Genomic DNA, 21,770 nt, shown 5'->3' with positions numbered 1-21,770 from the left:
CGAGCCAAATGACTGCTTGGGAAGATGTATATAACACATGTCTGCAGTCTCCAAAGGGTTATTAACTGTGCAATAATGGCCATGAAACTTGGCTTCCTCGATGTACACTTAAAATTGCAAAAAAATAAAACATGAGTTTCAGAGGGGGAGAAGGCTTGTCTCCTAGAAACTGCAGGGCCATATCCACTCTCTGTGATGGTGAGAGGAGGAGAAACACCCCCTGCACGCATGGGCTGGGGGCAGGGGAGAAATGCAATCACCACAACAGGACCACAGCCCCCTCCTGCCCCATGCCTTATCCTTATCAGTAACAATTTCAAGGCATTTCTGAAAAGCCCATGTTGTTAAATTAATAAAGAAAGTCTGTGTCTCACTGGAGCTTTGGGATTTGGATTCAATAAAAACACTGCTGCTCCTAAGACGGTTTCCTCTTTTATTGTGTGGGTACCTCTGCAGCGGCTTGTCCCTTGCTCTGGCTCCAGTCCTGGCCAACACCAAGGCCTGTCTGTGACGTTGCCCCTGTCATGGGGTGTTGCAGCCTCTTGGGCCCCTGCCCAGGTGCTCTGCAGTCTGCGATGCTCAGCAGGGACTAGTCCTACCCCAATGCAGTCTGTGCTGGCCAGTCCAGGCATTGAGCGAGTCCTTCCATGCAGTAAGTTACAGGCTCTTTATTAGTGCCCCTCTTCCCCCACACTATTAAATATATTCTTTCTCTGTTTTTTTTTTTAATTATTATTATTATTTAATATTTTTTTTGGGCAAAGGACTTTGGAAGGTGGGAGAAAGGTTCTACTAAAAAGTTAAGCAAATCAAGCCCCCCTGTTAAACCCGTTTGAAGGAAGAGATGAGGCACCAGCTTTGGTCCCTTAGCAATGAAGACGGCTGGTGGTCTGGGTTTAAACACGGCTGTTCAAGGCTCAGGCCAGATTTGACAGCTCACAAATCAAATTGCCTCTTGGTTCTCGGGAGTGGAGGATTGCCACGGATGGAAGAGCTGTGGGGGAACTGCTGCCCAGAGCTGCTGTGCCAGCCGGGGCCCTGGCCTTGGAGGGAGGCACTCGACTTGTTGGTTCATAGCAGGTCAGGAGAGAAATTCAGGCTCTGAGGTTTTGTTTCAACCGTGTTATGTTACACTATTGACATACAGCAAAGCAGTCCTAAACTGAGTTTTCATCTTACTTGAATGGGTTCTGGGTCGGTACTTTTGTTTTGGTAACTTACTTCTTGCTAGAGAGCAGACTGAACCTTGAAAGAGACAGGAAAACACTGAGCTATTAAATCTCACCTGATCTCATGTTAAGAAAGTGAATTTGAGCCATGGGTCTTGGCTTCACTCAGATTTCGTCTGCTGGGAGCTGGTTGTAGGTCCTCGGTTTCGCTCTTGCTGCTGACCGCTGGTAACATCCTCCAAGTGCCACTGCACTGGAGAGATGAGGAACTTCCCTGAGACCACAGTAGGAGACAGGACATCTGTGTGCACTCATGCCCGTCTGGTGCTCCAGATGCCCTGCGCAGGGCAGGTCTTTCGGAGGTGCTACACCAGCCCGCTGTGTGCTGCAGGGTACCCCCTGATGCCTGGGAAAAGCACAGCCAGCGAGGTGAAGAGCTGGAGGCAGCTCTAAGATTCTGGCTCTCAAACAGCCTCTCTACTTGTGACAGGAGCAGACCTCAAAGCAAACATGGTTCTTGTCACCTGTCTAACGCCTGAAAGAAAGAAAACGGTGTTAATCCACTCATCTCCCTTACCAGCCCTTTTCTTAGCTCTACCCCTGTTGCCTGGCCTCGCAGGAGTGAGCATCCAAATCTAATTCCCCTTGCTCGTGGCTCAGAGCTGTTACCACTGTCAGTACAGCTACGGACAATTCTTGTGTAAGTGCTGCGCTGAGATCTGCCAGAGTCATTTGCACTCTTTTATGGGTCTTCCTTTGAATTCTTCTACAATTTCAGGAACAAAGTTGCAGATTTTTGCAGAAGGTTAAACTCTAGGACACTGCTCTGCTGGGCCACAGCAGTCCAAAGCTGCTAACATGTTGGGTCTTTACTGCTTTCCACCACGCAGCCATGCCAGGAGCACAGGATCCGATCCAAAGCCCACCGAATGCAGCGGAAATCTTTCTACTCTTGGAAATTGCCCTTCTGCTTCCAACAGCCCCTGGACAAGCCTGACTTCTCCTGACCCCTGGGCAGCCGAGGACACACAGGACGTGGTCCAGCTACTGGGGGGGAGGCAGCGCTTGTGGCTGCAGGATCTCAGCGCAAAGGGGAATTGGTTGCACCTGGGTCAGGATGAGAGTGTCCTCCGTACATGGAGTGGGAAAGGGAGCTGGCGGGGAGCTTCTTCCTCCTCTTCCTCTCCCAAACAGCCCCCTTAACTGGCTTGAACAGCCCGTCCTCCCTGCTTCAGATTAGTGCTTGCCCCCCCTCTTGTCCACTGCTGTAAAAATCAATTTTTATATCTCCTGAGCTTTATGCACTTGTTTCCATCCATGTGATGAGCGCTTCCAGGAGTACATAAGCTCACTGCCTGAATCTTGGTGCACTCATACATTGCCCACTTCATTTTTTTCCTGGTCTTCCCGGTCCTGGGATCAGTACTTCAGATGGTGGTGGGAAAGGCCGCGGGAGATGAAGGACTGGGTGGCTTTTGCTGTAGCTGCGTCCAAATTGTTGAAGCGGTGAAGCAAAGGATACGCAGCAAGCATGGCGGAGGGGATGGCCAGGCGGCTGCTTTTTGTCAGAGCTTCCGTGCCCCTCGCTGGGCCATCGCTCCCGGCTCCGGGGTCGTCCACCCGTGCTGCCGGGCGGGGAGAACGGGCGGCGGCGGCGCGCGGGGCAGGAGAGGGCGCCCCCTGCCGGCCGCCCCCTCCCACGTGTAGCCCTCCCCGCGCAGCCCGGCCCTCCGCCCAGCGCGTCCAGCTGGCAGCCAATAGGGGAGCGCGGGGCGCGGCCCGCGGGGTGCCCGCGCCAATGGGAGCGCGGGGCCGCGGGGAGGGGCGTGGCCGGGCGCCCACCACGCCGGGTCTGTCGGCGGCGCTGATTACTTTTTCCGAGGGCGGGGAGGGCTCAGTCCGGCCCGGGCTCCCGCCGCCGCCGCCGCCTCCGCTTCGCGCTGGGCCCCCGCCGCTGCCATAAAATGTTTGACGGTTGGCTCCTGCCTCTCGTGTTTCCCTGCCTGCTGCTTTGGGGACTGGACGCCGGCACAGGTAGCGCTTCCCTCCCCGGGCTCCCCGCGCCGGCGTCCCCTTCCCCGGCGGCGCTGACAGCCCTGGCCGCGGGTCCGGCGGGGCGGGCGGTGGGCGCCGGCCGCGGGCGGCAGCGTGCAGGCGCAGACCGCAGGGCATGCACCGGATCCCCTGCGTGGCCGCAGTCCCAGTCTGCAGGATGAATTGCTTCAGGCTTTTGTATTTTCTTTTCCTGTCCTCTCGCTGCTGCTGCTGTAACGTTTCATGTGGAAAGCTGCTGACTGTCCTTGGCTGCGGCTTCGGCTTGCTCTGCTTTTCCCCTTCTCCCTGCAGAATTTTATTGGGGTTGGTGAAATGCGATGCTTGTGTCTGAGCTATATATTTTTTTTTAATGATACAAGTAGCTCTAGCGTTCGCGTGATTCCTCTCTTCCCTGCACATTTTTGCCTCTATGTGTACGTGTATATATATGGAGGGAGAGAAATAAACCCCTTTCCTCCGCCGGCTCCATTGTCTCCGTATCCTGTTCAGTTTCTGCGCTGAAACGCGAGCGCCGGGCTGTCCGCGCCCCGGCGGGACGGGGCGTCCCCGCGGGGAGGGGGGTGCCGGCGGGGCACAAAGCCCCCGGCCGCCCCGTCGGGCCGCGGGTGCGAGCGCCTGAGCCTCTCTCCTTCTCGCCTGCAGCTGGCGGAGCGGAGCTGGAAGTGGTGATCCCGGAGCGAGTGGCGCTGGAGAAGATCCACCTGCTGCCGCCCGCCGTGCGAGGGGATCGCGGCGGCCCCCGGCGCCGGCGGGCGCTGCCGCGGCAGCGGACGGCGGCGGAGGCCCTGCTGCTCCGCCTGCCCACCGCCGGCGCCGAGCTCTACCTGCACCTCCGTCGCGACCTGCGCTTCCTCGCCCGGGGCTTCGTGGTGGAGCAGCGGCGCGGGGAGGCGCGGCGGGCGCCCGGCCCCCGGCGGCCCCCGGCGGAGCGGCTCTGCTTCTACACGGGACACGTGCTGAACCGCAGCGACTCCTTCGCCTCCCTCAGCACCTGCGCCGGGCTGGTACTGCCCCCCCGCCCCGCCTCCCCTCAGCGCGGGCAGCCGACCCCCAGCCTCCCCGCCCCGGGCCGCGGCCAGCCCTTCCGCAGCCCCCGAGGCTTTTTCTGCCAGCCCCGGCCGCTGCCCGGCCCCTGCCCCGCCAAGGCGGGAAGCGGCCGTCGGGCCGTGCCCGCCCCTCCCCTCCCCTGGGCGCCCCGCCGCCCGTTGTCACGGCCGTCCCCTCGCCTCCCCGTGCCCTGGCGAGCGTGCCTGCTGTCCCCGGGAGGACCTTCCTGCCAGCCCCGGCGCTGGGAGCTGCCCCAGCCGCCCTGCCCCGCGGGGCCGGGAAGCGGCCGTAGAGCGGCGCCTCACCTGGCCGCGGTGCAGCTCCCGCCCGCGCCTGCTCCTCCGTGGTCCTGCCCGGCCCCTCGCCCCCCGGCCCCGGCGAGCAGTGCCGCTGGGCCGCGGTGGGTTTTCTGTCAGCCCCGGCTGCCCGCTGTGGGAGCTGCCCGGGCCTCAGCCAGGCTGGAGGGGCCGAGGGCCTGAGGCACAGCATTTCAGCTCTGGGTGGGCAGCCGGGCTGGCAGGTGCTGCAGAGGGGCGTCCCAGCTGACAGACCCCTGTCTTGTCACTACTTCCTTCCTCTGTGCTGGCTGGTGGGTCCGGCTGTGGGGAGTTTGGTCGTCTGCCTGCCCAGCTCGCCCATCCAGCCGCTGTCCCTGGCCTCAGCACAGCGGGCTCCTCCACCGGCCCTTTCCACCCAGCTCAAGCGATCAGTGTTGGCGTGTGAAGGTGTCTGTGGTGCAGGGATGTCTGGCACCCGCATGGGTGGAGGAACTGTCCCGCTTGGGGATGCTTTTCCCACCTCAGGTGTCCAGGTTTCTCTGCCTGAGGCTGTAGCGTTTGCAGGTGGCTCCGCAGGGCCTGTGTTCTCTGCTAGGTGTCTGGGTAAGAAGCGGCGAGGTGTGGGACAGCCTTGCTATTTCTCAGTGGTGAAGACTGAGATGCTTAAGGTGATGGCTGCATTGTAAATCTTGCCTATAGTTTGAAAGTTCTTAAGAAAGTTACTGGGGCGTTGAGCATAGCTTCCCAGTACAGGGCCCTGGGATGCGTGCTTAAATTCTCGGTACGGACCTGTTGATGGACATTTAGTCTTAAACTATGTAGTAAGAAGCCTGTCATGTGCTTTGCACTTGGGGCTTGGCCCTTCATCATTCCCGGGCCATATGAGGGCGCTGTGCCTCGTGTTTAAAAAAAAAAAAAAAAAAAAAAAAAAAAAAAAAAAAAGGCTCTGAGGTGCTGAGTGCTTGAGTGGCGCTGTAAATTGAGCTGTATACCACTGAGGGCTTTCTCAGAGTTTAAAACTGTTATCTCTAGTTCGACCTTTAAATCACTACCGGCTCTGTGCTTTTGTCACCAGGCACGTTTTGTTAATCCCGTTCATGAAGTGCTGGGCTTCCAAAGCTACCTACTCCAGCACATCTGAAAAGAACAAAAAGGCAGAGAAGAAACCTTTTTAAAAAGAGGAATGTAGTTACAGGCACAATATTAACTGCCTGAGATCAGGGAATGGAGGAGGGGGAATGAAAAAGATTGGCGATATTCCCAGTAGAAAAGTTGGAAAAGAAGCAAGACTAGTTAGTCTTTGTTCATTACTCTGCAAATACGAGCTGCAATGTAGCAGTATCTGTTTGTATCATATGAATTCTAAGCAACAACTACATTGACATAATGGAGCTAGATGCACTTGGGATCAAAAAGTGGTCAATGTCAAAGCTGCTCGTTTGTGGCACCTTTTGAGGACCAAAGCCCATGCTGCCGCGTGTTAAGTGGCAGTGTTGGTAAAGCTCTGCCTTTGCCTGTGGATCTAGTCCTGGGAGTGCTGAGAGTGGTGTGGGCAGATGTGTTGGGAGATATGTTTCTGCATGTTGGAATACTCCTCTCCTATTAGAGGAATCCATTCATTTACTCTTCATTCAAATAGTCACCAGGAGTGGAAAAAGGGCTAAAAACAGGTGCATACAAATGAGTTAAGGTTTATAATACCCTTGTGGTCTGAAAACTAAAGAACAGAAAACTTAAGTGTCTTTAAGATGAACCTAAACTTAAGATGAAACTCGGTAACTTTTGAAATGGTTTCATTAAATTGATCTACATCACCATGTAGATAGACCTTCTTAGTCTAGCTAAATGGACCTTTTGACTTCTTAACTCTGTTCTTAAACGTGAAACGTAACAGATTTTAGGCTGCCTTCAGTGTTTACGCAGCCTTTTGCAGTGGCCACACTAAATCAGCATACCTGTAGTGAAAGCTATGCAATTTAGCAGTAAGAAGTTTTCTGGGCTCAGAGGAATTAAGAATTTGCCTCAAATTACCTAGGAAGTCTTGAATCTGCCATGAGCAGAACTGAGGTCAGGTGACTAGAGGCCAAATTTTTTGCCTCCGAGTCTGGCAATTTAAAATACTAAGACTATCACTACAGTGGGTGTTGAATTTTCCCATTGCTTCCTTAAGCCCCGTTTGCAGCAGAAAGAATAAGGCTTTGTCCTCATCAGCAGCACAGCCTCACAGGTGGGGATATGGACAGGGCCTGCGTGTCGGGCTAGAAGAAAGACCTTGGTAGCGGAAACCTTGCAGTCTGTTTATCCTGGCATTTGTCTCTTGAGCAGTGCTAGTGCTGCAGTGGGAGATTTCCTGAAATATCCAGTGTGGGAGCACTTGTTGGACTTGAGCTGGATGATCAAGACATCTCATTCAGAAAAGCTGCTTGCTAAAAAGTAGAGTAGGTAGTAATACTGTATACAGATCTCCAGCTGGCACAAACTTTGTTGCAATCATATTCCTCAACCATGCCATAAATCACACAAAAAGTGATATAAAATGATCAGGGCAAATGGAGTTCTAATAAAACAAAATCTCTGACACAGTGGCATGAAAACTGAGCTACAACCAGACTGAGCAATTGCTTCCTGGTAATGATATCAGGTTCCCAGTGCAGCGTCTAAAGGTTGTGTTTTGTTTTTTAAACTCTGCTCGCAGATGCTGCTGTTAACCAGCATGTGGTCTGCTGTAGTTTCCTGCTACAGCTTGCAATTGCATCAAGAAGGGTGGTTGTGCTCTCGTAGCTACATCAGCCCATAGCACATTTATGTCTGGTGTACCTAAGGTCTTATCTGCACAGTTAAAGTACTGCATGTGAGGGTACTCCAACCCTCCTGTTCCTCTTGACAGCCTGGGAATTGCAGTGTAGACAAGAGGTAATATGTTCCTGAAAAGCGCTACCGTTTTCAGCTTGGCAGGACTGTATCCTGTCTAGGGAATGCAGTTGTGTAAACACTTGGATTCTGACCACGCTGCAGGACTGAACTGTCCTTTCCTGGTGCTGGGGAGACACAGGCAGGAGCAAAGTTCTGCAACTCATTTGACCAGCACTAGAAGACAGTAGGCAATATAGGAATTTGCCTCTTTTTTTGGAAAGTTCCAGCTTTGTAAGGCCACAGCGTGTGTTACCTTTAGTTGTGTAGTGCACTAAGGCCTCTGCTTCAAAGTTTGAGATCAATTCCTAGATGACATGTGTTAGGTCTCCAGCAAGGAAATTTGTGTTTGCTTGATATATCTCAGAACTACTCATCCATTGCATTCAGGTGTGATTTCACAGTCAGGTTTTGACTGTTGCTCTCAGTGTGCTGTCCTCACCCTCTCTAGCAGAGCAGTGTTACCTTCTGTAGAGCTTTTTCAATTGAAGCCTGGAAAGCACCATGTATTTGTGGTGATTACAATGATGCTTTTTCTGAGTCCTAGCAGGGCTTATCAGTCCTGCAGACAAGATAAGAGAGCTAGGCAGGGTCCTGTGCCCTTTGGGAAGACTTCTTCCCCAGCTGTACGTTGCAGAATGCTGCCTCAAGCTATGTGCAAAATGTGGGGTTCCCAAAGACTTAATTTGATGTACTAATGTTTTACCATTTTTTTTTTTTAATTTTTTTTTACATGCTGAAGTGCTGGACTGCTTTGCAGTTGGTTGGACTGCCACGTCAGTACCTTACAACTGATGAAGGCTTTTCATATTTCTTGTACCTGAATTTCTGAAACAGTTACAGTTTTAAGAAGGTCACAGGTTCACGTTAAAATGAACGTTAGGTTTTGACTTAAAAATGAGCTTGAAAACTCCTGTCTGAAACCACATTGGAAAGCTGAAAATCACTGGGATGCATTTAGAGGCAGAGGTTTAATTCTAAGTAACTTCTCTTCCATTTTGAAATCTAGAATCTGATTCTGGGTTCAGGACTGCTCTTTGGCCTGTCTCTACTTGAAAGTGGATTGTCACTCTCAGTTCAGATAAGAAAAGAGGTTGTGGCTCCCTCCTGTTCAGCTTGTTCATATAACTCTTTCACACTACATTTTTGTCATCTTTGAACTCAGCAAGGCTTCCTTATGCAGACCAGATTGGTGGAAGTGGATGATGCACATTACAAGGGCTCATGGAATAAGAACAGTGATTTTTCTCTTTATAGGATAGAGTAGCTGAAGCTACACCTTGAGAAACGCACACTGGAATTTGGGAAACCTTAAATATTTTGCAGTATTGTCTCATACAATCTACGTAGAGAAGAAGAAGGCTTCTTTTCTTCCAGACTTCATGTATGTTTGCCTCATGTTTGTTAAGTCTCATGCAACTCCTGGTAGGCAAATCTTCCAGCTTGTTAAAATATTTCTGAATGGTGGCTCTTCAGTCTGGTGTGTCACCTTCACTTGGTACCATCCACAAACTTTGTGAGAGCATAGATGTAGACAAGCTTTGGCAAATACAGGCAAGGAGAGATGGTAGAGCATCGATCTGGAGTTCATGTCAGCCAGGTGTTTCCTTTTCTCTGGAAGGCTGGGCAGAGATGCTCTAAGTCTGCTGGAGGTGATAAGGGAAAATGCTGATTATTATGAAGTCATGACTGTGCATTTGAGTACTAAACAGGGTTAAATGCCAGAAATGTATTTCCCAGTTAACTGCAATACCTGGGAAATTGTGCCCCTGCTATTGCCCACGTTGCTGTTCACCAGCGATGTTGTAGGACCAGATGAAAGCACTGTTTGGATGCATTGCTCCTTCTAGGGACTCTGAATGCCCACTGATTTCCCAGCGGGAGTAAGTGCCTACACAGAAACTGGATGTCTCGCTGTGGGTTTGGATCCAATATAGAAGGCCAGTCAGGGCAAAGAGAAGTGAGTAGGTTGGACTGCAGCCCCCAGGGAACAAGCAATAACTCACAGGACTCCTAGTGAAACTGCAAATCTGCTCTGCTCTTGGGGGGAAAAGGAAGAAGAATATAGAAGATGCCACGGCCTGTTGGTTTTAAGCCTGGCTGCTTATCAAGTGGAGAGTGAGTGATAAAGATGAGCGCTTCCACTGGTGGTTTGTCCTGTTTCTTAGGTACTTTAGATTGGTGAATTTTCACCTAGGAGGTGTTTGCTTTTCTTCATTGGCTGTAGAGGGAGATGATGCTTGGTTTAGAGCTCGGTCTAGATGCTTGGTCTAAAGCTCGGTGAGCTCAATCCCTGTCCAGTGGTAGTGAGTGTTTTCTGTGTACAGTGGCATGGTGCTGCCCTTCAGGTGACTGAAGAGCCTCTGCTGTTACGGGAACCAGTGCAGTGCAGGCATGCTAAGATTGTAAGATGATACGATTTCCCCTGAGGAAACCTTCAGCTCTGCTGAATTCTCTTGTCTGGGAGAGGAGCTGTCTGGCGTGTGTCCATAGCTGGTCCACGGGCTGAAAAGTAAAACCTCTTAGAATAACCATGCTGGGTTTCTCTGTGCTGGGTTTTTCTTTCCCCTTCCACAGTGGACAAAAGGGAGAGCACGTTGTGGTTTACTTGTTTAGCAGACTCGGAGGCTAGAGCAGGCTGGAACAGAGGTGCAGTCAGACATTCCTGGTTATGATCTGTTCTCATAACTGAGTGTAAACCTGAAATGACGCTGGAGCAAGACCTAATTTAAAGCTTTTGTTTTAAAATTGATTGAATTGCACTGGTAAGAAATAACTAACTGAAAGCCGAAGCATGGTTAATAAGGACAGGACTAAAAGCCATGTGAAGTTTACTAAATTGTGTTTGTGGTGTTTGTTGTTCTTCACTTTAAATATTAACTTTTAACTTTAAGGAAATAGTTAAACTAAGATTTACAGCATAACAATTGAGAAACTGAGAAGCGGTTGGAATTTGTCAGATGTTTAAAACTGTTCTCTTTTGTGCGTGTTCATATGTATGTAACTAATGAACACATAGGAGCAAAAGAAAAATCTGTTAAAGATTCAGCATTTCACAGGTCTCATTCAAAGATGTTGTGAAAATAAAAAGGGCTGGAAAAACAGTGTAACTATTGGAGAGTATTAACGCGTGGGAAGGTCCAGCACCACGAGCAGAGAACATTGAAGATTTGGATTTCTGTCCTGAGTTAGCCCTCGAGCTGCTGTAGCTCCACCAGTACTGCCAGGGGACAGAGGCAGAACAGTGAAGCAGGACGATATGATTACAAACGCTGTTTAAGTGCCAGCATTAACAGTCTCATTACTACCATTGTAATTTCAGTGATATAGTATGAGGACTTTCCTCCTTTCCCTGCTATCATTTAGCCTGAGAAAAGCCCTAGTGGGAAGGAATATAGTGTGTAGAAGAAGAGTGAACTACTGGTAGTGCAAGAGTAGATTAGAGGGTGAGCAGATTGCTTGAGTGACAAATGTATGTATAAAACTAAGAGTAAGAGCATGTGAGAATATTTTGGTGGTTTGGATAACAGGGCCTTTTTTTGCTAGGGAGCAATGTTGAGCTGACTTCTAAATTAAGGATATTTCATATCCTTAATATGAAAGATATAGCCACTGTTAAGCACAGTGGTGAGTGGGGCTGTAGTGGGAAGTGTGGATTATTGTTTGGTTTAATCAACTTGTCAGTTGGGTTGCCTGCCTTTCCTGTTAGCTGAGCTGTGTGATTCTGTCAGCTATACGGTTCAGTCATACTAACTATAAAATCCAGGCTGGATTAGCAATGTAGATGACGATCAACTTCTACGCCCTTCTGAATTTTTGGGCTCCTGGTGATTCCTGTGTCTCGGGTGTTCTGGGATGGTGAGGCTGGGCAGCGGCTGCTTTCCTGGACACTAAGCAATACTGGGGTCTGGCACAATGGCAGGTCCTGTTTGTACAGGCTCTCCCAGTGGAAGAAGGATGAGAGGGAGTATCCCAGCTTTTGATATGCATCTCCCCAGGCAAACATGAATTGGCAGATCCAAAGCATTTTATTTAATTGGAATGATTTCCAGAGATGTGGGGAAAACAGCTCTGACAGTTACGTGGTCTTCTGTTTTACTTCTTTATCTTCAAAATCCAGCTTTCTGCAGGCCCTGAACATTATAGGGACTAGAGAAGAAAAGCACAGAGTGTTTGTCTAGTACTGATGTCTGATATCTCATGCTGAGATTAGAACAGTATAGTATCTGGTAGTTGGAGGATTTGAGGGAGGCAACATGAGGAATGCATTTCTTGTGGAAAAAGCAAAATAAGGACCAGAGTATTCAAGTTACCAGGTCCAAAAGATCTCATGCGGGAACACAGGTTTGAGGACTCTTTAGAACCCAACTGGCAAGTTTGGGGAAAATTTTAACTCCCTAGGAATACTTTACAGGCCCAATCCTGCAAATCCTTCCTGCTTGAAACTCTGCTTGCCTTGTCAGATTAAACTTGAGATGGCGTCTTAACCTATTCCAGGGTGAAGACGCACGCCTCTTTCCCTCTGTAGGTTTCACAATTCCAAAGCAAATGTGAAACATAAGTCCTTTCCAATGGTTTAAATTATTTTCACACTTGATGCCAGAAAGTTGGGATAATGTCGGGTGGTGATGAAACTGACTTCTTCTTACATATTTTTGGCACCAACAAAAATGGTTGGCAGTCTTTCAGGAGCTCTGGTGTGGCTTTTAGTACCATGGCACCAGATTTACAACCCTTCTTCTAAATAATTAAAACCTATATTAAAAAAGGGGGCTGGGGCTACCTCCCAGCTGGAAGATTGGAACAAGGAGGGGAAGTAGTGGAGAACATCGTAAAGGAGGCTGGAAGAATAAGTCACTAGAGCTTTTGCTGTCTCTGAAACAATTCTGACAAAGCCCAACTTGTAATTTAAATGACGAGGCAGCCCTTTTGGAAACTCCTGGGCAGAGTGGGTCTTGTAAATTGGTATGCATTCTGTAGGGCCAAGAAATAATGTCAATTTTTCTTCATAAATGGGAGCCCTTCTGTGAGGTGTCAAGGCATTTTATACTTAATCAGTGACCTAGCCCCAAGGGCATGGTCTCTTTTGAAAAACCTCAAAAGAGGCGTCTCTTGTCTGTTTAGAGACAGGGGACTAATTGTTACCACTGTGCTTTGCAGCCATGGCAAATAGAAACACTGATTATTTTTTTTCTTTTTTTTTCTTTTTTTCTTTTTTTCCCCCCAAGTGCACTTTTGAAATTAGTGACCCTTTCTTAGAGATCCTGGTTTCCCCTGAATGTTCTTTAGTTAGTACGGCTGTCAAAAGGAGAGCTCTCATTTCTGTTAGCAGAAATTCTTCTTGCTGGAAGTACTAGGCCAGAGGGATTTCCTGGGTGTACGTGAGGACTGAGTTTGGCAGGGAGGTGTGGAAACGTACAATATACAGTATGTATGTAATGTATATTATAAATCATATTAGTACAGTCAGCTGTTGAATATATAGTATTTGCATGTACGTGCAGAGCATTTGTTTGGATGGTTGCCTGGCTGGCACAGAATAGGAGGGGGGGAAGCAAAAAAATGTCTGGTCTCCCTTTATATATGTATATAGGATGGGTGTTACAGACATGCAACCTAGCAGGAGGACCCCTTTGTCTGCTACTTTACCTATGAAGTGTACCATAGGCACAATCTGATGCCTCCTGGCAGGCCAGATGAGATGAGGCCTTTTGTTTCTAGCAGGAGAAGTTGGATCAGACCTAGAGGGTTCCCTCAGGACAGGGGGGTATATGGCAAAAAGCTGCATTTCGAGACTTCTAATTGCAATAGAAATAATCATTGGATTAATATAATGAAAAGTAAGAAACCCTCATGGTACATATTCACTTTCTCCCATGATTATAATCTCAGTGTTGATTAAACCTGGAGGCTTTGTTAAGTTTTAAGGTGATACCTTTACTTTCACTCTCTTCTTCTTATGCCAGAGATGGAGTGGAAAAAGCATAACGGAAATAAAAACTCTGGGTTGCAAGCAGAGGAGGGCTCTCCCGGGGCAGAAGCTGCCTTCCAAAGATGTTCTTGCCAGCCCTGGTGTAAGGTCTGGACTTGGTGCAAGAAAGGCAGGGGTTTAGTGCTCTGACCTGCAGCCTATGGAGTCTACTGTTATTTAGACAGGGTCTTTGCCTTCCTTATATTACTTATTCCAGGGATGGTGGAAAAGCTCGTGACGGGGAAGGTACAATAGCCCGTTCCCAGCTCGACCTCTGAAACTCAACCCATGGCTTTCAGGGAGAACAGTGCTTACTGTGTGGCCTCTATTGTAGTCAAGAAGAGGTATTCAGTCCCTGTACAAAAAACCATGGGTGGCTCTGCAACTCCAGTTCACTCAGTGTTGTCTGCAAGGGTGATACACATAGGCAATCTCCTGTTTGCAGGCAATCTCACCTTTTTGCTCTGCTGAGATAGTAAATGCCTTTTAATAACAATGCAATTCTAGCTGGCAATTAGGAAGGTGATTATGAAAGAATTTCTGTTAATAGGATTTATTTGTCCTCAAGTGAGCTGAGTGTCTCATAAGACACATGTATCTATGCTTCCAGCTAGAGTGGTGCTCTAGCTGGAGGGAGAGAAAGAAAGGAAAGGAAAGGTGTTGACAAGAACCCCTACCTTTTCTTTGTACATGTACAGCGCACAATGTTTCTTAATAGTGCTCAGTGATAAGTATGAGAAGCAGATGAAGTTCTTTAGTCAGTATTATGCGGGCTGAACGCTATCATGATCACTTTTCATTTCCTCACCCTGTAAATAATGATTGCAGTGAAATGATCTAGGTTCAGACTGGGTTGATAGACAAGGTTAGGATACCAAACTGATGGGGTTATTTTCTTCTCTTTTGTGAACAGGCTGGCTATATCCAAATTGGATCAGAGCACATGCTAATACAACCAGTGAATACATCAGAGACCTCATTTAGTGGAAAAGAACACTTCATCAGGCGTAGACGATCCACAAAATCAAGCTACCCCATGAAGTCGCACATTCCTGATGAGCACTGCAAGGTTGTAGCAGGTGAGCTTGAAGTGGCTCAAGAGAACAGCCATGAGTATGCAATTATATTTTTAACCGTTGTTCTGCCAGATATGTCTGTATTTTGTAATGCAAATATTCGGCAGCTGGAGATAGTGAAAAATGGCTTACTTTAATCAATCCTTTTGCTACCTGAAGCAGGAGTCCACATCACAAATGTAAAAATTGTTAAGACATGTGCTGTAACATTCAATTTGTGAGAGGATAAACTTTTAAATGGGTCAGAGTAAACTTCTGCCTTAACCATGTGATATGGCCACTGGTCAGGAAGGTATTCACAATGTTTTTAGCCAAGGCCCAGATTTTGAAACTGAAGTCAGTGGTGACTGGTGCTCTTTCACCTCACTTTTCAGCTAGAGTTGTGCCAAGTAGGCATGGATAGAATGGTGATCCTTGCATTTTAGAACACTGAAAGTGTCCCTTCAGATACTTTTGTATAATTTAATCAGAAGTGTCATCTGTGGAGTCCAGCTCCAAGGACCCAGCTCATAACAGGATGAAAAGGTACCTGGAGTGGGGAAGAAATGCACAGTTTCTCTTGTAAAACAACTTATTTTGTTTTTCATCTTCTCACATGTCGTCATTTTTACTTCTGTCTAGCAGAGCACACAATCCATAATAAGAGTATATCAGGGTACGTGGTCAAATGGGCAGACTTTGTATTATTTTTTTTTATTGCTTTTGTATGGGATTATGTGCATTTGAAACTGCCAGACGTAGCTCAGCAAGGTAATTTTTTTAACTAGGAACTGGATTTTGCTTTTTCTTTCTGCTATTTGACTTGTCAGGCTTAAGCTCTAGCTATCATGCTATAGGGCTTTTTGTTTTTTTGAGTTGCAACTTTTAAGTTGTTTGCTTAAGGCTTTGTGAGATTAATTAAACTTTTATTTCCTCTTGCCTTGTGTTAGAGGGAATGAGCTCATAAAGATTGCAAAGAAACTTTTAGGGTCTTTGGCTTTCCTTGGAGATCTGTGAACCCAGACTTAAGGTCTGGGAGTCCAAAATGTGATAGCAGCTCATACAGACATCTAGGCTAGACTGGATACTGAAGGAGCTACAACTGTGACAGAAGGGATCTTGTGTGAGTTAGGTGGTGGAGTGCTTGAGCAGTTTTTGTCTGCCATCCTGTTACGCTGGCTGTGGGTACAGTAGCAGCTGAAATGCAGACGTGCCTGTGTGTGTGAAGCTATTCTAGACCAAACAACAACCTCACTAGCAATTCCTAGTGCTTTTCTGCTTAAATAGTTCAGCAATATGTAGTATATTGTTTCAGTGGGGTTTCTGTAGTATAACAAGAGTTGGGAGGTGAACCAGCTTCCCGTGAAATGGCAGTGATTTAGTTTTTAATTGTGTGTCTGGCAGTTAATAGTAGACATTCTCTAATGCTCTGGATTCAGTTTCCAGTGTCATGCTGACACACCTTGCCAGTGTTGGGATCCTGGGCTTAAATCCTATGGGTCTCCACAGGTGGTATGAGGTGCTGGTGGCATGTTCCAAATTACCAGTCTTCAGTTGCGACTCAGTGTGACAATGTTAAAGTTGTTTTTTAAATTAAAAAAAAAAAGTGATGGTTGTGGATCTGATTTAAGCCCAAGAGTTTCCATTGGAATGGGAGACTAATAGTAAGGAGATCCAGTTCTTTGGTGATGGTCCTCCTGCCAATATTTTTCTCTTGTCTTTCACCTTTCTCCAGTCAAGGCATCACAGAAGGTCAGTAGCTTTACTACATTTTTGCACTTAAGTGTGTGTGCCTGTGAGCTGTTGCAAACCTTGCTGGTGTTCTAATGCTTAGCAGCTGAAACCCTGAAAAGATGCAGCTGTCTCACACCCTTTTCATTTGGGTGGATTTTTTTGTTGTTTGGTGTGAATAAAAAAACAGCTGCTGATATTATTTCCTACTATTTTTCAAGGGAAAATGGCTAACTGTTCACTGAACATATCCTGTCTTCTCTGATTTTTAAAGCCAAACACACAGATTGTCAGCTAGTATAAACTGGTCTAGTTTTTGGCTTCTTTGGAGCAATTGAATTTTATCCTTTCTGGAAGTCTCTCTGGGCGGGTTGCATAGAGGGTATTTTTTATGAACTCTGCAAAACCTCTTCTTTAGGTTTCAGTGTGCCTGTATATTCTGTTCCTTTTATTCCTCTTCTGCCCCATTACCCCACCAATATTCCAGGAGCTTCTGCCTTCTACTAGATGGACTGCATACCAAGCGGAGGCAGTGGGTCAAGGCATCTGTGCTGTCTTCTTCTGGGGTGCCAAAGGGACAAAATGGCAAGCAGGACTGGCAGGTTTAATGGGTACATGAGTAAGCCTCTTTGGTATGGGAACAGTTGAGTGGTCAGGAGCAAGTGCTGTTGTTGGATATAAAGGGACAGGGCCGCAGCAGGAGGCACAAAAGGCTTCCTTGTTGGGAACAGCACTGGGAGCAGATGTCTGAATGGACTGACTGGAATAGGCAGCCATGAACTTAAAGTTTGCCTGCATCTCTCAGGTTTTGTTTCTCTCTCTTTTTTTTTTTTTTTTTTATTTAACCAAGCCTGTGTACCAGCAGAGATGACGTGTGCTTGTTCATAAGGTTGCCTCCTAGCTGGCACTGCTCGTTGGTAAATCTTGTAGCCAGACCTTTATTTTCTCTTGTGTGAGTTGAGCTCTTAGTAGTTCAGCAGGTTTATCATTCTCATGGGTTCAGTGTAAGCCAATCTTCTTTTGATTCTCTGAGTATGGAATCTTGGTTCTGGTTAGCGTTACAGATCCCCTACATCTCCTTTTAGAGGAAACATCAGAATTCAGCACCGCTCTGATTTCCTAGCCAAGTACTGTAGGTGCTGCAGCACTGGGTTCATAGAAAATGCATTACAAAATTCTTACGCTGTAAAGTAAGACAGCCATTAGTTACAAGCTGGATTGAACCCAAATCAGTCCAGGAAATCTGCCTCATCCTTTTGCCGCTGAACCTTTTGACCTTCTGTCTAGGGGCAGGGTGCTGCCTGTCCTTGGCAGAACTGAAATTCCCTCCCTGAGAGGAAGGGCTAAGGGAAATGAAATTGGGGAGATACTGAGTAATTATATGGGATCACAAACGGGAAGAGGAGATGGGTGAGTACCATGGCATCAGAACTGTGAAAATATGACAGTAAAAGGCAATACTGAAAAAAAGTTTCTAGTAGCAGCTACGACTTCTTGCAGTTTTCTGGGGTCCCACTATATGCTGCTCCTCTCTTTGTCCAAAAGGGAATATGGATAGTCCCCATGGTTGCTGGGATCCTCCCTGCAAGCTCTGTCTTCCTCAGGTTGCCCCAGAGGTGACTGACAGGCAGGTCCTGAGCTTGGGGGACCTCATGGCATGGGCTAGGTGGACCCTTGGTCTGATGTGATGTGATTGAACTTAACTCTATGTGTCAGCAAGATTAATTACGTATCTGTTAGATTTCTGATCCACAGACAGTCTGAGGAGCTAGAGTTTCCTACTGCAAGCAAAGTCATTGAAGTTCTTTGTATTTGTTGAGCTAAGAGCACACATGTTCACACATACACATATATGCACACACTACTACCATAGCTCAGCTTGTGCAAAGGTGGTGGCCAGGCCACATGGGCTGAGCGTGTGTCTGAGTTCTGAGGCAGAGGGGATTGACAGTCTGATAAAAAATTTATTTAAGGCTATGGATCTTGTTCTGTGACTGGGGTTTTTTTGCCTGCCTGATGCTAATTGAGGGGCTAAGCATGGGCTGGATGTGGGGAGAGCATGGGCTGTTGCATGCGACCAGGATACCCCCAGCACGTAGATGAGGAAATTCGGGGACTCTGTGATTCCCTGCCCTGCCCTGGGATCACACAGGAGTTTGTGAAACAGCGGGGAACAGATTTTTGTATCCCTCGGGTGCTGATTTTTTGTGTTGACCGCAGGCTGGCTATGCTGAAAAGGGAGCAAAGCACCGGACTGCTGCACAGCGGAGAGTGCTACTTGCTCGTGCAAACAGTCACTGCTTCAAGTAGCCGTGTCGTAAAATAATGAAATGGCTCATGGGTTTTGCCACTTAAAGGCAGACTCCTGAATGTTTTTCATTGTTGCGGGAAAGAAATGTAAGTCATGGCTGTTAATAGGCTTAGCACGTTAACGACCTAATTGACTCCTGTCTGGTTTGGATTAACTTTTGTGCACAAAGAGTTTAGAAACAAAATAATTAATCCTCTCTGACACACAAAAGGTCCATTCCTAATGAAATTGTGTGGAAATGATGATCTAGGGGCACGCTTCCAGAGTTTCTCCTGGGAAAAGGTCTCTTTACTATGGTACTCACCAGTGTCAGCGGACTGAGGGACTGATCAGATTTGTACTAGAGGCTGTTTTTCACTTGCTTGTAATTTGGCTCACCCCGGCTAAAACTTGGCAGGAAAGAATGGAGGTTGTAAATACGGGGGAAATATTCACATGCTAGACATTTTAGATACACATCCTGTATTGTGGAACAACATAGACAGAGAAATACATGTCTGTGTAAATACAATATAAAAAGAGTATTTTTCAAAGCCACAGCATTGCCATGCTTGAGCATTTTCCAGTCCTTTGCTGTTCTTGTATGTTCTGAACTGACAAGAATCACCTCTAAAGATGCCTTCTCCTTAAAATTTCATAATTTAGTGGTACCTGGCATGATCTGGGTTTACTTGGGATTCAAATAAAGCACGAAGCATCAGATGCTGAATTTTTAATGTTAGTTAATGATCATGTCATAAGAATTTAAACGGGGCTAAATTGTTCAATGGTAAATTTATATAGGCATCAATGGACCTGTGACATATGAACTTAATTGATTGTAAAAAAAGATACACAGTGATGTAATGACTTGTGTGTGTATTTGTAGGGGGAGGAGGAAAGCATTTTAGGAAAGCAAAATGAACTTAATCAGAAAGTGGCATGTGTCAGTGCTACCAAGGGGACAGAGAGCATAGCTTTCCAAGGGCATTCCTCTTGTGTTCCACCCAGAAGTGTGGTATTTTACTCGCAAACCCCAGCCATGGGAGAGGGCAACTGAGCTGAATGGTTCCTTGAAGCTAGGTGTAATGCTAGCAGTCTGGTTTGATAAGAAGTTGTTAAAACCTCTAAAACAACTCCTTTAAGTGGTATAATTTGTCCTACAGCATGCAAAATTATTTTTAGAGCTGCAGGAGAACTTTGTGGGAGCCAAATTTCTCCTGGAATAATCTGTATAAGAGGATTAATCTGGCCGTAGTCAGGAATGGGAAATTACTTAGGGTCTTGCATGACTGGATCTTTGAGATTTGAATTTGAAAGTGCCTACTAATGGGTTAAAAAAAAAATCCCGGATCTGTGGATTCAAGGCTGATGTTTTAATTCCTTTGTTTAAATTCTGAAGTGCTCCAGCAGCAAAGGATGGATCCCATCACCTTAGGCCAGGTGCTATTGTTAGTCATATGATATGTGTATACGTATTATTTTTATCACCTGTCATCCAGCAGGAGAAAGAGTTCAAGTCACAATGCACGTTTCTGCTCAGGCATGAACATGAGCCCCTGTGAGGCAAACAGAAAACCTATTAAAAGGTTTCCAGGTGCATATGCTGTGAGGGTGAAGGGAGGAAAGGTTGGGTTTCATTTTCTCTGAAGCATGCCGTCATTAGGAACACGGGAAATAGCTTCACACCAGTGATGTGAAACACTTCTTTGGTTTTCATCTCTAGACACTGGGCTACATCTGGGGTACAAACCTGCTATCATATACACTGTTCTGATTTTAAAAAACAAGTTTGACTTTGTTGTCAAAGGTCCTAGACTTTCTTTCTGGACTTTCTGGAGAGAGAATGGAGTCATAGGGAGTTTTGTTTGTAGGTTTTAATACATATCAGTCAGAATTTCTGTACAGATAAGCCAGATGGGGTGAGAGAGAGATCTCTTTTAATGTATCATACATAATTTTTGCAGTGCTCTCAGATTTGGCCTAGACCTCCATGAATAGACTCTCTAATTTGTTTGTGGGGACAGGAGGTAGCTACAGGGCTAATCTGTGTTTCGGCAGTTATCTGTGGTTCCCACCAATCTCTGACCACAGAGGAAGAGCTTATGGCAGAGACGAAATAGGCAGACCAGAGGGGACTATGGGGGAACTCTACCTTCTCCTTTATAACTCCCTGTAGCTAAGAATGGGAGTAAAAAAATACCTGAGATGGGGCTTCTTTCATTTCCCTGTCTCTCTGTGACCCTGTAATATATACAACAAAGCTGTTTCCACCTGACAATATCCACACACTCAGCTGCAGTAAATGGATATAGTTATGTTAACTATCATGGAACATAATTTGCTGAGATCTGGTCACATATTTTTTATGGTTCCTATGCCATCAAAGTCTATAGATGGGAAAAAAAAATCAGGTTTTCTTGATGAAACTATCAGTGTTAAAACCAGAATCAAACAATGATACGAAAGCATAGGAATCTCCTCTAACCATGTCATAAAACTTTCTATTTCTTTGGGAAAAGTAAGTTCTGTTATAACTTTTCCAAAGGTCTCCAGTGATGTATTAAAGTCCCCTTACATAGAAGGGATTTGATATAAAATACAGTCCAGGAGCATGAGAGAGAGCAGCTTGTCTTTGGAGGGAAGGTTGTTATTTCATGTTTATGATATAGACCTCATAAATTACTCTTAAATGTGGGTTTGCTCTAAACCCTTTTGTCAGTTTAAATGAACCAGTTTTCGTTTAATGCTAATGTGCTGCATGGAGTGAAGCATATGGTGAAAAAACAGGAAGATCAACATTTTAATCCACAAAAAATGCATTGCTTCTCTGTTTTAACAATTGATCTAAGCTGGTAATAATTTAAACAAGTGCTAGTATGCAGGTATCAAATGTAGGGAACACTTCCCTTAACAGGTATAAATCCTAAACACATGTTACTGCTATGTTGCATTTCCCCATCTTTAATCATTGTCTCTTAGCTGTGTTTTCTCTGCAGGTTTGACTTGGCCTGAAATAGCAGTTGTTAAGGCCAAAAAATGTGCACTAAAAATAGAGAGATGTACTGCAACCTGTATTAGTCCATATTAGGAAGCATCTGTTGAAGAATTAAAGCAAGGATTTCAGCAATGGGCTATGCAGAAGATGTAATGTGATTAAGTGTTTGCAAGCATTGAAGTATTCCCCGTATCAGAAATTCAGCACTTCACCCATGGGAGTGTGTCTCACTTGTGTGGATAAATCCCTTGGTTTTTCCAGGTCCC

General features: G+C 46.6%; 1 protein-coding gene across 1 annotated transcript in view; it reads left to right on the top strand.

Annotated features, from left to right (window-relative positions):
• The first annotated feature begins 3,036 nt into the window (after positions 1-3,036).
• ADAMTS17 (ADAM metallopeptidase with thrombospondin type 1 motif 17) overlaps positions 3,037-21,770 on the top strand; it is a 192,240-nt gene continuing 173,506 nt past the window's right edge. Inside the window, exons 1-3 of the mRNA XM_056347461.1 lie at positions 3,037-3,203; positions 3,867-4,228; positions 14,344-14,509. Coding sequence (XP_056203436.1) covers positions 3,134-3,203; positions 3,867-4,228; positions 14,344-14,509 — 598 coding nt within the window. The 5' untranslated portion in view covers positions 3,037-3,133. The remainder of the gene's footprint in view (positions 3,204-3,866; positions 4,229-14,343; positions 14,510-21,770) is intronic.

Source organism: Falco biarmicus, chromosome 7 (assembly GCF_023638135.1).
Source record: "Falco biarmicus isolate bFalBia1 chromosome 7, bFalBia1.pri, whole genome shotgun sequence".
Lineage (NCBI taxonomy): Eukaryota > Metazoa > Chordata > Aves > Falconiformes > Falconidae > Falco > Falco biarmicus.
The sequence above is the reverse complement of the archived record's forward strand: the minus strand, read 5'-3'. Positions and strand labels throughout refer to the sequence as shown.